Source organism: Lissotriton vulgaris, chromosome 3_1 (genome assembly GCF_964263255.1).
Source record: "Lissotriton vulgaris chromosome 3_1, aLisVul1.2, whole genome shotgun sequence".
NCBI lineage: Eukaryota > Metazoa > Chordata > Amphibia > Caudata > Salamandridae > Lissotriton > Lissotriton vulgaris.
The window spans coordinates 892,342,250-892,356,732 of record NC_141689.1 but is presented as its reverse complement, the minus strand read 5'-3'; the positions used below and the strand labels follow the sequence as shown (position 1 = coordinate 892,356,732).

At 46.8% G+C, this 14,483-nt stretch overlaps 1 protein-coding gene across 4 annotated transcripts in view; it reads left to right on the top strand.

Annotated features, from left to right (window-relative positions):
- SMARCA2 (SWI/SNF related BAF chromatin remodeling complex subunit ATPase 2) overlaps window positions 1-14,483 on the top strand; it is a 1,892,118-nt gene that overhangs the window by 554,198 nt on the left and 1,323,437 nt on the right. For all 4 annotated transcript variants that reach the window (XM_086961220.1, XM_086961218.1, XM_086961217.1 and 1 more), the window contains exon 15: window positions 12,310-12,457. In XM_086961220.1, coding sequence (XP_086817346.1) covers window positions 12,310-12,457 — 148 coding nt within the window. The remainder of the gene's footprint in view (window positions 1-12,309; window positions 12,458-14,483) is intronic.

Genomic DNA, 14,483 nt, shown 5'->3' with positions numbered 1-14,483 from the left:
AGGCCGTCTAGAAAGACCTCGGTCTCATTCTCCCTATCCCCCGGTTCGCTCTTGTAGAGGCCCTCATAATACTTCTGAAAGCCATCTAAGATCTCCGTTTGGGAGTAGTGGATTCGACCCGCCTCATCCTCTATGGCTAGTATAGGGGAGCATCGCTTCGTGGGGTTTGCCAGCCATGCTAGCAACGTTCCGGCTTTGTCCCCCTCTACGTGGGTCCTAAGCATATACGTCTGGTGGTTGAAGGCGCGAAGGCGCGACACTTCCACTGCCTCCTTAGCTGAGTTAACCTCTTCTTGGAGTTCGGGACGGCCAGGCCGCTCTCTCTCCGCTTCCCGCAGCTTGGAATCTGCCTTATTAAGGTCCTCTAGCAGCACCTTCCGCGTGCCCTCGTATTTCGTTATGCACTGGCCCCTCACCACCACTTTAAAAGCATCCCATTCCATCGCCCTAGTGGCCGCCGTCCCCTCGTTATCGGTGAAGTATTGGGTTATACCCTCCTCCAGTGTCGCATGGAACAACGGGTCTTCCAGGGTCTCTGGTCTTAACTTCCAGGTCGGCACTTGAGGCACCTCGATCGCCCAGGCCAAGTTATCTATTAACGGGTTATGGTCCGAGATTGTCCTCGTCAGGTACTCCGACCAAGTTATGGCCGGCATCACGACCTGTGAGCATAATATTGCGTCAATTCGGATGTGGAGGTCATGCAGGCTGGAGAAGTGCGAGTAATCGCGTTCAGTTGGGTGGTGTGCACGCCAAACATCAGTCAAACCCCATTCCTTCTGGCATTCCAATCTACCCTTTGTGAGTCGGTGAACAGGGGAGTCCCTCAATGGTGGGTGGGACCTATCCAGTGTTGTGTCCGCTACTGAGTTAAAGTCCCCTCCCACCAGGATCGGGCCTGCCAGGAAGTGTGCCAGTGTCCCCGATAAACCTGTTAGCAAGGCCAGCTGCTCCGTGTTCGGGGCGTATACGCTGCATAGTACTATGTCCCTACCTCTCAGCCTGGCTTCCACCACTACTTATCTCCCCTCCGGGTCTATTAAGTGTCGTGTTGGTTGAAAGGGTGTGCCCGCCCTAACCCTTATCAGAGCGCCCCTAGCATACGCTGAATAAGAAGTGTGAAATACCTGACTCCTCCATCTCCTCTGCAGTGCCGCCCCCTCCTGCTTTGTGAGGTGTGTTTCTTGCAGCAACGCAATATGGACCCCCCTTCGAATTAAGTAGGCGTGTACCTTATGGCTCCTTACCATCGTGTGAAGCCCCCACACGTTCCAGGTTATACACTTCAATACATTACCATTAGCCATTGTCCCATGATTCAAGTCGCTTTCTCACATAGAATCCCATTCCCTCGCGGATGGTGTACCCCCCCCCAATTCCCTCTGGATTTTTCGAACTGTTCATCTCCCAGGCTTCCCGGGATCAACAATCGCCAATTGTGGAAATGGTCCCCAACAGTGTGCCCCTCCACCCCCCCAGAACAGGCCCCAATATTAGTCTATCAGTTTCCATCCAAACTTATGCAACTTTCCAAACTGTGTTGCTATAGCACGGTCATAACCGTGAGTGCCTTAAGGGCTAGTGGAGCGTGGCCAAGACCGGAAGGTAGCTACGCATGCTCTCCCCCCGCACCCTCCCGTGGACCCCCCATGATTAGCAGCAGGCTTATAACCTAGTTCGTAATCCCCAGTCATAGTACTCTTTAGTTCGGGAGGTTCTCGTTGGCAAACCTGCCCACTACCTGTCAGCTCCGAGTCAAATATTCAGGATCTCCTCCGACGTCTGCGGTGTTACCAACGGGCCCTTGGTTCTGTGTATCCCCGAAAGGTCCGATTCCGAGGCTGAGGCGTGTGTCTCTGTGTCCGTGCCCTGCTTGGACTGGGAATCTCCAGATCTCGCCAGCGTTTCCACAGCGTGAAGCGCGGCCTTCCGCTCCGCTTCCGTTTGTGAGGCCGATGGTTTCCGTGTGCCTTGTCGTCTTTTGCGCAGTCTCTGCGATTTCCGTAGGCCCGATGGTGCCCGTTCCTGTTCTTCTCGGGACTTGGCTCCATCAGTGCCCGCCTTATATGTTTCCCACCACTCCCATGCGTCCGCTGACGTTCCGAAGAAGTGTCTTATCATCGACCACCACCCTGAGCTAAGCTGGGAAAAGCAAGGAGTATGGGATGCTTTCAGTCCGGAGCTCCCTTTTGATCGATAGAAAGGAGGCACGCAGTCGCTGTGTCTTGAAGGTGAAATCGGGGTACAATGTCACTCTGCTGTTTTCCAGTTGAAACGGACCAGTGTCCCGAGCCCTTTGAAGCAGAAGGTCCCTGTCCTTATAATGCAGCAATTTAGCTATGATCGGTCTCGGGGGCAGGCCCGGTTTGGGCGGCTCGGATGGGACCCGGTGTGCGCGCTCCAGGGTGAAGAAGGGCGACAGGCCCTCCGGCGCCACCACAGTCCTGAGCCAGTTGTCAAGGAACTCAACCATGTCCTCCCCTTCCGCTTTTTCCGGTACTCCTACGATACGGACATTACTACGTCGACTCCTATTTTCGGCGTCCTCAGCCCGTCTTTCTAGGACCTGGATCCGGTCTAGGGCATCTGTTAGTCTACCCTCTACAGTTTTATGAGCAGGAGCCAGTTCCTGTAGGGTATCTTCAACCTCCTTGACCCTATCTTTAAGTTTGTCATGGTCCGCTCGTAGAAGGCCCAGTCCCGAAACCACCTGTGCTATATCTTGCTGCAAAGTGTCTCTTGTGTCCGCTATGGCCTCTAAGATGCGGTCCTGCAACTGCTGCAGCTCCGATGGTCCTGCAGGATCCCCTTCCGCCGCGTCGGAGACCGCCGCTCCCTCAGTCTTTCCCTTCGTTTTCACCATATTGCCAAGCCACCTACTCCGGCGATGCGCTCAGTGCCCACAATCGCCAATCGGGCCCTCAGCTGTCCCCTGGACCTCCTCTCGTGCGTTGGATCCCAGCTGCAGGGACCGACACGTTCCCAGCCACTCGCTTGTTGGCGCCTCGGGGGCTCCGGTCCCAGGGCCTCCCGTCTCTGGGTCACCGTTGGATCACTGTTGGATCACCGCTCGGCCCGCCGTTCCGCTTCGTGTTTGCGTTCTTCTGCAAACCGCCGTGGTTCACTTGGGTTCAAGACCGATATAGGGCCCGGTGTTGGTCTAGAGGTAATCTCCGCTCAGCACTGTCGTGCAGCCTACCCACAGGGCGGGCCTGCGGTCTGCGTCTTCGCGCCTCTGCTGTCTCGGTCTCCGCTTGGTGCTATGCACAGATCGGGCTTCCCCGTGTATTGCTAGGCCGACCGTGTGGTCTCCCCTTCAGCTCCACTGTCTTAGGGGCGATTGGGGATTTTCTCTAGGACTGCCTGCGGTCGTCTTCTCCACCGCCGATGGCTCGAGGTTCAGTGCCCCACCCCTTCGTCTCTTTGAGGGGGGGGGGGTCGTGAGTCAGCCACCCTTCGGGCGGTCAGCGAGGGCGTCTCGGCCTTGCTGGTCTGCACCCCTCCTTAGGTCTTCACGGGCTACAGGTCTTCACTTCTCCGGGCTCCGCTCTCCTGCATGACGCACCAGCTCGGGCCACTCCGCCATCTTGTCTAGTCTCTGCTCTCAGGCTAGTCGGCTCAGTGGGCAGGAACCTTCTCGTCGTTGGCCATCTAGGTCTACCGTTGGGTCACCTAGCCGCCATGTTTGGCGGTATGATCCGGAGTCAGGGCTTCGGCTCCCTCAGGGAGGAGAACTGCTCTCGCTGCCGATCAGCTTTTATCACACCTCGGCCGCCATTTTGGGAGCCTCTTCGTTTCAAGTCGTACTGTTCCTCCGGCGCCAAATCTCTGTTAATCAGCTGCGTTGGCGGTTCACCGAGTGCCCGCTGTATTCACCAGTCAGCGCCCTGTTTTTCCGGGGCCGTCGTGGGTTTTTCCGCTCCGATGTTCAGGATTTCTGTGGGGATCGGGCGCGGAGCTCCGAGCTCACGCCGCCATTCCCTTCGGCGTCCAAGCCACGCCCCCCATCAGTGTGGTAGTCATTACAATAAATGGAGATAGACTTAGAGTTTACAGTCATTTGTTCTTTGTTGCTACTCAAGAGCAATGATTTTGCACTGCTAGTGTCAAACTCACAAAAGGTGATTGGGGAATGCTTGCAGATAGGCTAAACCAGTGTCAGTCTGTCTAAGTAGCATTCCAACCCGTCGTTTTTTGGTCACGGTGCCACTCTAGCCTTCTTTATGCAAATCAGTACAGAAGCCCTGCTCATTCATAGGAACAGTCCATCTTTAACTTACCAGGTGATGGAATAGCAGCAACATTAGACCTGTCCTGGTCTTGTCAGTGATGCATAATTTAGATCCTAGAGAACAGTGAACAAGGATCCCATATCTGGGCATAGCCTAGGCCACTAAGGGCATTACATTAAACATAAAAGGGGGATAGGAGAAATAAATCTAAGGTTCGTTGTATTCTCTTCTGCCAGGTAGTTTTGGATTGGTCACAAACTTTGCATATTTTGACTCCTAGACAGTCTCTCTCCTGAAAACTGTTCTGTTACTCTGAAAGGCTTCTGCTTCATTGATGTTTGAGCCCTAGCTCTATATTCTTTAACAGTGTACCCTTTAAGGGTCTTGACACCCTCAAAATGTTACACTTCAAACAATGCCTTACGTACTTCAAACAGATGTTGATCCTCTTTATTTTCAACTCTGGCAACCAAACCTCAAACATGCCTAGTTCCTGTGAGAAATGTGTCCTCATACACTGCAAGGCAATGAAGGAGAGCGATGCCAAGCTCTACCTGGCTCAGGTGAACAAACAGAAGAATCTTGTGTCAGGTGGGTCATCGAAGAGGTATTGTTTTAAGGATAACTCCTCCCTCAAAATGCATAAAAATCATCACAAACAGGAGCATTCCTGCACCAGACATCGCTCCTGTTCCAGGAACAGATCTCCGATTTTAGACTCTGCAACATCCTGGGAGCCACTGCCTGTGCTTGACAAGCTGCACCCAGAGTTTCCAGTGCACTTGAATAATAACCCAGCCTTTTTTCAGGCTGTGCTTCAGGTCTTTAAATCCTCTCCTGCTCCCTTTGTTAGCCCTACAGAGCGTTTTGGAACTGACTGCATCCTTCAACAGATTCAGCCTCTTTGTTTGTAGGTCACATTTGGATCAGCACTAAGGCCACTTTAGCACCTTGGACCTCAGCCACAGCTCTTAAGAGCTCTCCAGTTGCTCTGATGAGGATGCTTTTACCAGTGCCACGCTATGCGCATCTGGCACCAGTCCTGTAGTCAACTCTTGCACCTCAAGCACAGGCCATTTTCGCTCGGGCATGAGAAAAGATACTTGTATCTTCTCAGGTAGGTCGTCTGTGCGAGCCACTAACTCATGCTCAAAATATTTCCCATCAAGATGCTTTCCATAATACTTCACAATGAGACTGATTATGAGACAGTCACTCTTTTTTCTCCATAAAACATGGATGAAGATCTCTTGCTTAACCTCCAGAATGCCAGTTGGCTTGAGACATCTCCTGAACTTAATCTGCAGTGTTCATCATGTCCACCTATGAAATAGGTGTCTTCCTTTACTGTGGTCATCTGTGGCAGAACCAATGAAGTGCTGGAACTTCCTCCTCCTGAGTAGTCTAAAGGTAATTAAGTGACTGATTCTGCAGCTTGCCACTTCTTCTACTTCTGGACCTCTGCTGTTCTTCAGTGAAGCTGTTGCACTGAGTGCTTGTGGCTCGTGACCAGCCTTTCTGTTCTGCTGCAGTGAGCCATCAGGTTGTTCGCGACAAACCTTTGTCTGAAGGCCACACATTTCTCTCAGTTCACCCATCGCCTAAAACCTTTGTCAAACATGCTTCTTCAGCCACCTTAAACCCCAATGCATTCCCTCTGTTCCTTCTGATTGGGAGTCCAAGAGCATCACTAATGCGGGAAAGAAGGCCACCTCCTCTGGTATTTCATCCTTCCTCTCCTCCAGTTCCACATGCTGGTAGACTCATTAGTCCCTTGCACTGTGTGAATGGCTCACCTGGATATGGCCATCCAGCTGGGGCATATGCATGGTCCCTTTGCACGATTAGTTAGAACGGAATTGATCTGGATAGCAGGATAACTGTTGACCAAGTCCATGGGCCTGGGTGGGATGTCATCCATAGGCTACACACGTGTATTTGTTTAACCAGTTTTTCAATCGCAATTCAGACAAACCTTTTGTATATGCCATTCAACCATGCCTGGCTTTGTTGAAGATAAAGCTGATTCAGCTCTGGAACACTTTAAACAGAGCCCTGTCATGCTCAGTCTTAACTCCACAAAACACCAGTTGCATCAGCAATGCCAGAAGTTCCAGTGATATTTCAGGAGCTAAATGTAGGATAGCACCAGAGCACTCAAAAACAGTAAAAGCAAAGAATAGCACCCCCTTACAAAATTTCATGTTCCGAAAGTATGTGCGTAATTTTTTATTTTTTTATTTTCAAGCTCTTGTCCACTGTCAGCACCCTTATTATTCCTGATACTACTTATTGAGAAATAAAAGCCTTGAAAAAGTCTGCATCACACTAAACAAGTGTTGGCGGTACATAATATGGATTTTCATTGGAAACTGGAAATCTACTGACTTTTCATTTTACGTTTGGATCACTGGAGAGTTTGAGAATAAGTCCATAAAGACAACTCTTACACTATTGAACTATTTATATCTGCTAGGGAGTGTTATTCTTGGCTTTTACTGTTGTGGAGTGCTCCGGTGCTAATATATGCTTGCAATTTGGTCATAACCCATTTGGGCTAGAACGCTTGTGACAACCAATAGGTGGCAGGGAGTTGGGCACTGTATGTAGCACTCAGGAAAAAAAATTAGAACATTTCTAAAAAATAAATATCATTTGGACTCATTAACCCTAAAGGATTACTCCGGGCATTTGTGATTGATATATTCCACTGCCAACTTTTTTTTGTATATGTTGGTTGATATTTCAGGGGAATGGTGACTTCGACATATTTTCGATTTCTTGGTGTTGAACTCCTTCCTTCACGAGAGGTTCACAATGCTCTCACATGTTTCAGTCCTACTGGCCATGGAGTCTGGAGATTGAATAGTGTCCCTGAATCCCAGTCCATCCACTATCAATTTGTGTTGCTCCCATTCAGACTTCATATTGTCCTTTGGATATTTTTTCAAAGTCTTGTTAATGGATGCAGCTCTTCTTTGCAGGTAAAGGATACACGTATTTCCACACTGAAGTGACTGGCGATTGAAGGTGGACTAACCACAGCTGCAGGCAGCCCCCTCATCCAGAGCACAAACTTTCTATATTTCTGCCTGAGCGGTACAGTCAGTTCCCCAAGTTCCCCCTTCAGTGTACTCAGTGTCTGCCTTTCATTAGGGCCATTGTGAACATAGTAGTTCTAAAGGCTTTTCTTCTTGTACAGTAAGAACCAGGGAGTAGCTCTGATGCTTTTCTTTTTGCTGGTCCTCCTGCTGCATGCCTCAGTTAGTATGGTCACTTAGACAACATGGCAGCTCAGGATATTTACTCACAATCCGAGCGGAGGTGCCATGTTTGTCTGCTCGACTGACTGGCATATTGAAAGACCCTCAGCCATTTCTGCCTCAGTTTGAGGAAACCCTGTTCATACCCTCACCGATAACACAACTGCGATGGAATACGGCACAAGCAGGGCAGCATGGGCTCTCGTGCCCTGTAGTTGGAAGTGCTAAAGTTTTGGAATAGGCTGCAGCTTATTTGCGGAAAGTCATCTGATAGGCTTTCTCAACAGAATTTAGTTTTCCTTCTGTTTACACTGCCATCTTTATGATTTAGAGGATCTTGGCTTTTCCTTTGCTGACGGGGCAAAAAGGACCGTAATGGATGTTAGAATGTAAGGGAGCCCCCTTTAATGTATCTGTGTCGTTTCTCTGGAGAAACGACTGAACTGCAGCCGGAGCCACATCAACACCTGTCTACGCTGGAAGGTAATCTCAAAACATCCTAGATCCAGTCCGGCACCTTGAGGAGAGGTGAGGACTTCATGGGTAGATAATATCGACCAGAAAGATCATTACCTATGGTAATTAACGTGTCCTACTCCATCATGAATATCACCTTTTATTTCATGAGGACATCTACGTCTTCTCAGAAACCAGCAACTTTTGTGCAAGAAAACATCAAAGAATCTTCCCCGGGCTCACTGTGAAGTTGAAAGGAGATATTCATTTTTAGTGTAGTACATTATTGACTACATGGGATTCAAGAAGCATTAATTTTAGTAGTTAGAGATACACAGCCTAATCCTATTGTTTTCTTTTTTTGTTGTTACAAAAAGGGAATTTTATTGAAGAATATAGGTGTGTCATTGTACAGTAAATGCAAGTGAACTACAAACATTGAATGAGGGGAGGGACTTGGGGAGTTGGGAAAAGGGGCAAGGGGTTGGGGGGAAATTTTCTAATGAAAATGAATCGCTGCTTCTGATGTCCTGTACTTGCTACAGCTCCTCCGGAATGCGGAGTGCTGTGTCTTCTATGCGATTTTCTCAATAAAAAAGTTGTGAAAAAAAAACATTGAATAAGAAACATTGCAATATAATCATAATCCAGCAAAAAAGACATAAATAATAGCAGAAACAATAAAATCCATAATGGGCGAGCAAGAAGAAGATAAGAAAAATAAATAGATGAGTAAATAAATAAATACATAAATAAATTGCAAAAGAAGAGAAGGATGTTAGAGGAACTATGGAGGTTTGAGTACTTCTTGTTGAGAAGGCTTCAACGAGGAGTGTTGCTTGGCAGATGTCGAAGAATTTCGTAACTGGTAACCGTAACTGAAGCCTTTTGAAAGCAACACGTGATGATGAATTGAAGCAAGTATCCAATCTGTGATTGTGGTACACATCATACCACCAGGTCTTGTATGAGATTTTAGTAAAGTCTTTCCAGTTCCTTGTTATTTGTTTGAAGGCGACAGCAATTAAGAGATCAATTATTTTGAAATTAGTTGCATTATTATCCCAAACTGAAGAGAGGCTACCTAAAAAGATGTGGGTTATAGAGAACGGCAGGTGCGTACCAAAAATTAAATTAATTTGAAGCCAAAACTGTTTCCAAAAGTTATACACTAATGGGCAAAAAAACAACAAATGGTGTAAGTCTGCATTTGGAGAGGTACAAGTCCAACATGTATGCGGAGTGTTAGGGAATCGTTTATGTAAAAGTTGCGGAGAGAACAAAAGTCTGTTATACACATAAAACAAAGTTTGCGTTAAACTAGCTGATCTGGAGGATTTCCGCAATTTAGTCCATAAGTTTTCCCATAAAACAAGAGACCATTCCGTATTAAAATCTTTTTCCCCATGCCGCTTCAGTGCTTGTTTTCTGTCTCAATATGTTGGTAGATTGCAAGAAAGTGTATAATTTGGATGCTTTGGGCTGAATATGTATTAGATCAGAGAGGTTTGTATCGAAATGAGTGGTGGAGTTGACGATGTTGTTGTTCGATAACGTAGTGTATACATCAAGAACAGCCTTACGAAGAAGATTAAATTTGGAGAAAAAGGAGGCAGGAAGGGCGTATAGTTGCTTGAGTGAGGAGAACGATAGGAAGTCTTTATTTGAGGGTAAAAAATAAATAACGCCATTCTACTCTATCAAATGCTTTTTCAGCATCAAGTGCTATAGCTGCTAGAGAATGGTGCAAGTGTGTAGCCAGAATATTGAAGAAAAGTTTGGTGTTATCAGGTATGACACAGCCTTTCACAAAACCAGACTGTTCCCTACCTAGCAACTTGGGGAGATAAGAATCTAAGCGTAGGGCTAGTGATTTGGAAAAAATCTTATAGTCCATGTTAACAAGTGAAATGGGTCTAAAATTCTTACAATACTTCGGGTCCTTACCCTCCTTAGGAATCAAACAAATGTGTGCATCTGAAAAGGTACTATAAGATTGTCCTAAGGATTGAAAAGATTTGATTAAAAGGTATAGTTTAGGCAATAATATATTGGAAAAATGAAGAAAGAATTCCACAGTGAAGCCACCTGGCCCCGGGGCCTTGTCTTTTTTCAAAGGGAGTGCAATTAAAAGTTCCTTTTGCGTGATCGGAATTTCCAATGGCGAGAGATCAGTGAAAGATTGTTTGGGTTTTTGTATGAGTGAAAAGAACTGCGAGAGTGAATGATCTGTGGGATTTGTTTAGGAGGAATATAATGTTTTATAAAATAAAGCAAACTCATCTAAAATCTCCGAATCCTTAAACTTTAAGACCGAATCATCATCAAAAATAGCATCAATATTCACTTTGTTCTGTTTTGTTTTTAAATAATTCGCTAGGAGCTTCCCTGCTTTATTCCTACCACCATAACATTTTGCACTAGATTTTAATAAATATAATGAGGCATTATCTGTTGATTCCTTATTAAAATGTAACTTTGTTTTGATAAGAGTATTAAGAACATCTTTAGAGTTAGAAGTATAAAAAGAATGCTCCTGAGGGTATTAAAAGGCAGGATGTCGACCGCATAAAACACACCTTCACCCAAATTCGGAAAATGGAAAGAGAAGGATAAGAAATATCTAAACCTTGCGTGAGGGCACATCTGATACTTAGCACTACTTTGGATATGGAGCCGTATCTCACGTGGCCGTTGCCTGCATATGAGAGATTTTTAACCAGGTTTAGATTTAACCTCTTTAATTATTTATTGGCAGTTCCAAGGGGCGGTCATAAAGGGAGCGTGTTGGTATCCTGTGGCTGCGACTCTAAGTCTCCACAGGATCTTCTTCACTTTATGTTCTTATGTAAATATTATGAAATGCCCAGGACTATTTATCTGAAACCTTTGTTAAAAAAGCTAAACTTTGTGCAAGTGCGCCCGGCTCTGTTTTTATCTACAATTGTTAAAACCTGATTGTATCCTGTTTGTGGCCGGTTTCCTCAAATGTGCTTTGAGTTACAGAAAATGCTTGGACCTTTAAAATGCATTGTGACTTTCTGGTTCTTGCGATTAGTATAGCTTTTTCACTCTCCTTGCAGTGCTGCTGTAGTTAATTTGCTTTCTCTTTTATTATTTTTAAATAATGTATCTAGTTGATTGTTTTTAAGTCATCAAAGGTGGTGAATTTTAAAATGTAACTTTTATGGTGTTTTATAAAAATGCCGAATAAAGTATTTGACTTGACTTGACTTGAATGCTCCAGTCTCTTAATATCAAGTGCGATTGCGAGCAATAGCACGTTTCCTTGACACATAGGAAATAATAAAGTCTCTAGCAGAGGGTTTAAAAGCATCCCAAATAGTTGAAAAAAAGGCAAGGAATCTGTATTATTTAGGAGAAAGTATTCATTAAAAAAAGTTTTGAATGAAGATGAAAATTTTGGGTCCAAAAGCAAGGAATTGTTAAAGCGCCACCTTCTGGGGGAGTTGGTTTTGGGCAAAATGTCTACGGTAATTAAAACCGGAGCATGGTCCGACAATAAAATAGGACCTATTTCCGCATGTGTAAGTGTTTGTGAGATGTTACGTGAACGTCGCGATTGGGAATGATGCATCGGGGAATAAAAGGTGTATTCCCTTATAGTGGGATTACATAATCTCCAGGCATCCAAAAGCTTATGTTGCGTTAGCTTGTGAATAAAGGATTTATGTGCTTTATTGGTAAGAAATGATACTTTAGAATTCCGATCTATAAAGGGATCGAAAACTTGATTACAGTCTCCCGCCAAAATGAAATTATCAGCCATGTGAAGTGTAATTTGCTTGGCTACAGAGCGCCGACAAGAGGTGTCGCCACCTGCTGGGGCATAAACAGTGAAAAAAGAAACTGGGGAATCCTTAAACAACAATTTAACATTAAGCTAACGGCCCTCGCTATCAGAGTCTTGTGAAACCAATTTAAAATTAAGAGATTTACGACACAACATCATATCACCGTTACGTTTACCATCTCCGCTAAAATAAAATACTTCACCCACCCAACCTTTTTTCAATTTTAATGGCTCATCACCTGGGAGGTGAGTCTCTTGCAGGAATACTATGTCTGCATTGAACTTAGCCTCACTCGCCTGCCGCCATACCCTTCGGGCGCCAAGCCACGCCCCCCTATTGTTTTCTTTTAAAATGCTACTTGTTAAGCTTTGCAAAGAAGCTGTAGGTGCTCACTGGTTTTAATTGACTACTTAAAAATGGGTGTCTCATAAAGTCAATGATGATACTTGTGATGGAAAACTAAGATTAAAATTAAATAACTTTTCATTACATCTATACCTTATATGATGGTGAAGTAGCTGTCATATTTGCTTTATATTGCAGGACAGCAAAACAAGATGTTGATGATGAATATGGTATGCAGGCCGATGCCAGAGAGTCCCAATCCTATTATGGCGTTGCCCATGCAATAACTGAAAGAGTGGAAAAGCAATCCTCGCTTCTTGTCAACGGTTCTCTTAAACATTATCAAGTAAGTGCAAGATTAAGGACAGTTTTGGATACATATGTGAAGTAAATGTGTTAATTCTACATTATGTGGAAGCCCTGATTGCAGAAGCATTAAATATCATTTAATGGTAAATTATTAATTTATGTTTTGCATATAAAGTTACACTTTGAATGTTAATTATTAAACCCTCTATCTGCCCCCTTTCCTTCAATTGGCCTGGATGTCCTTTCTAGATTTCATGAAATTCCGGATTCACTTGTCAAACAAAAGTAAACTATAGATCTTACTATGCATTGTTGACGTTGTCTGTTGTAAGGCCCTTACCTTTGCACGATTATTTGGTCTGTCTTTCTTCTGTCCATTTCTGTGTTGGAAGACATTAGGTGAATCTTACATTTGCTTTTCTCTGAATCCTACTTGAGTAACCATGTCAGCATTCTTCCTTTTTAGGTCTCGCCTATGTAGCGTACATATGCTGCATAGGAGGAGACCTTTAGCCATCACTCCCCTTTTTCACCCACAACCGTGCACGTGCTCCATTGCCTTCAATGGCAATGCGTGCACGTGTGGAGATTCACTTGCGGGAGCGAGCGCCACCAGATGGTAGCAATTATCGCTCCCGCAAGTGAATCGCGCAGGCCCCTCCTCCTCCCCCTGCTGCCGCGCGAGCTTGGTTTTTTTTTTGCATGTGAATATTTTGCACTTTGAATATTTTGAACTTTGAATATGTTTGAAGTTGCAGTATTTGGCGAAGTGCAACGACGTGTTGCGTGAGTGATCACAAACAGTTGCAGTTTAGTGAGTGAAGCAGTATTTCAGATGCCAGGTACTCCAGTCTGAGGAAGTAAAGCGCCCAGAAAGCCCTAGCGCTGGAGTGCGACTTCTTCGGAGTTGAATTAGCATTAAACTAGAGGGCAGGGGGAGGAGCCTAGCTCGTCGTCGTGATGGCCGCACGGTAGCCCGGCTCCGCCGGCCTCCCTGCCCAAACTAGTCTATCCGGTCGCCCATCCTGCCCAAAAAAGACAGCATTTTACAGATGAAGGTCTGCTGACACTTACCACCCATCCTGGTGGCTCCGGAGATCAGTGGGCCCGCAGCGGCGTCCTCCCAGGAAGTGCGGCCTCTGTTGAGTGGAGACCGGGGCCTTGCCTTCAGCGAGTAGCCGGCGGAGACGAGTCGGCGGCGGCCTCGGGTGGAGGACGGATGCCGGCCGGAGGAGGCCGTTGTGCGAAAAAGCCGAAGGCAACTGAACGCGCCTGGGTCTACCTTCCGGTGGTCCAGAGGTGAGGTGCGGCAAGTTGTGTGTGGGGAAGCCGTGCTGGTGGCTCCCCCCCTTGTTGCCTCGCTCGGCCATCCTGACTTCCATCGCTCGGTGGTGGAGAGTTGCTCCGGCGGAGCGTTGGCGCCGGCGGGTCCCGCTTTTTCGGTGACCCTCATCTTTGCACCGAGGCTGCTGTGTGGACGATTGAGGGGGATCCCGCGTGGGCCCCGCTTGTGAGCCCACCCCAGGAGTTGGTCTCGAAAAGACTGCGCAGTAATCACAAAATGGCGGCTGATGCCGTAAGCTGTGGGACGCCCTGGGATGCTGGTGCTGTACCTCTGTGCCGTGATGGGACCTGCACCGGGGAGTGTGAACCCACGATTGGCGACGTCCTGCGGGCGCTAAGGATTTGGCAGGCGACCCTGGTTCGGGATTTTTGTGTGCAGGTCGATGTGGGGATCGCCATTGCTTCCGAGCCGCCCCCCAGGGATGCGGATGGGCCTGAGGTGGTTACTTTTTGTTTCCCGTACTTCTGCGGGGGCGGCGACGGCTCCGACCGCATGCGGGAAGAACTGCGGGCGATCAGTGCAACTGATTTACATGGCTGCCGTGAACAGCTCTTGCATTGCCTTCGGCGGTGGAGATCCAGTGGGTGGCTTCCATTGACCGTCCAGCGGTGGCTCCATGACCTCTTCTCACTGCTTTGTTTTATGCTCGCTACCTTTTCATACACCGAGGCGATGGCTAAGAAAGGACTGGGATGAACCCGGGGGTTTTTCGCCCGGA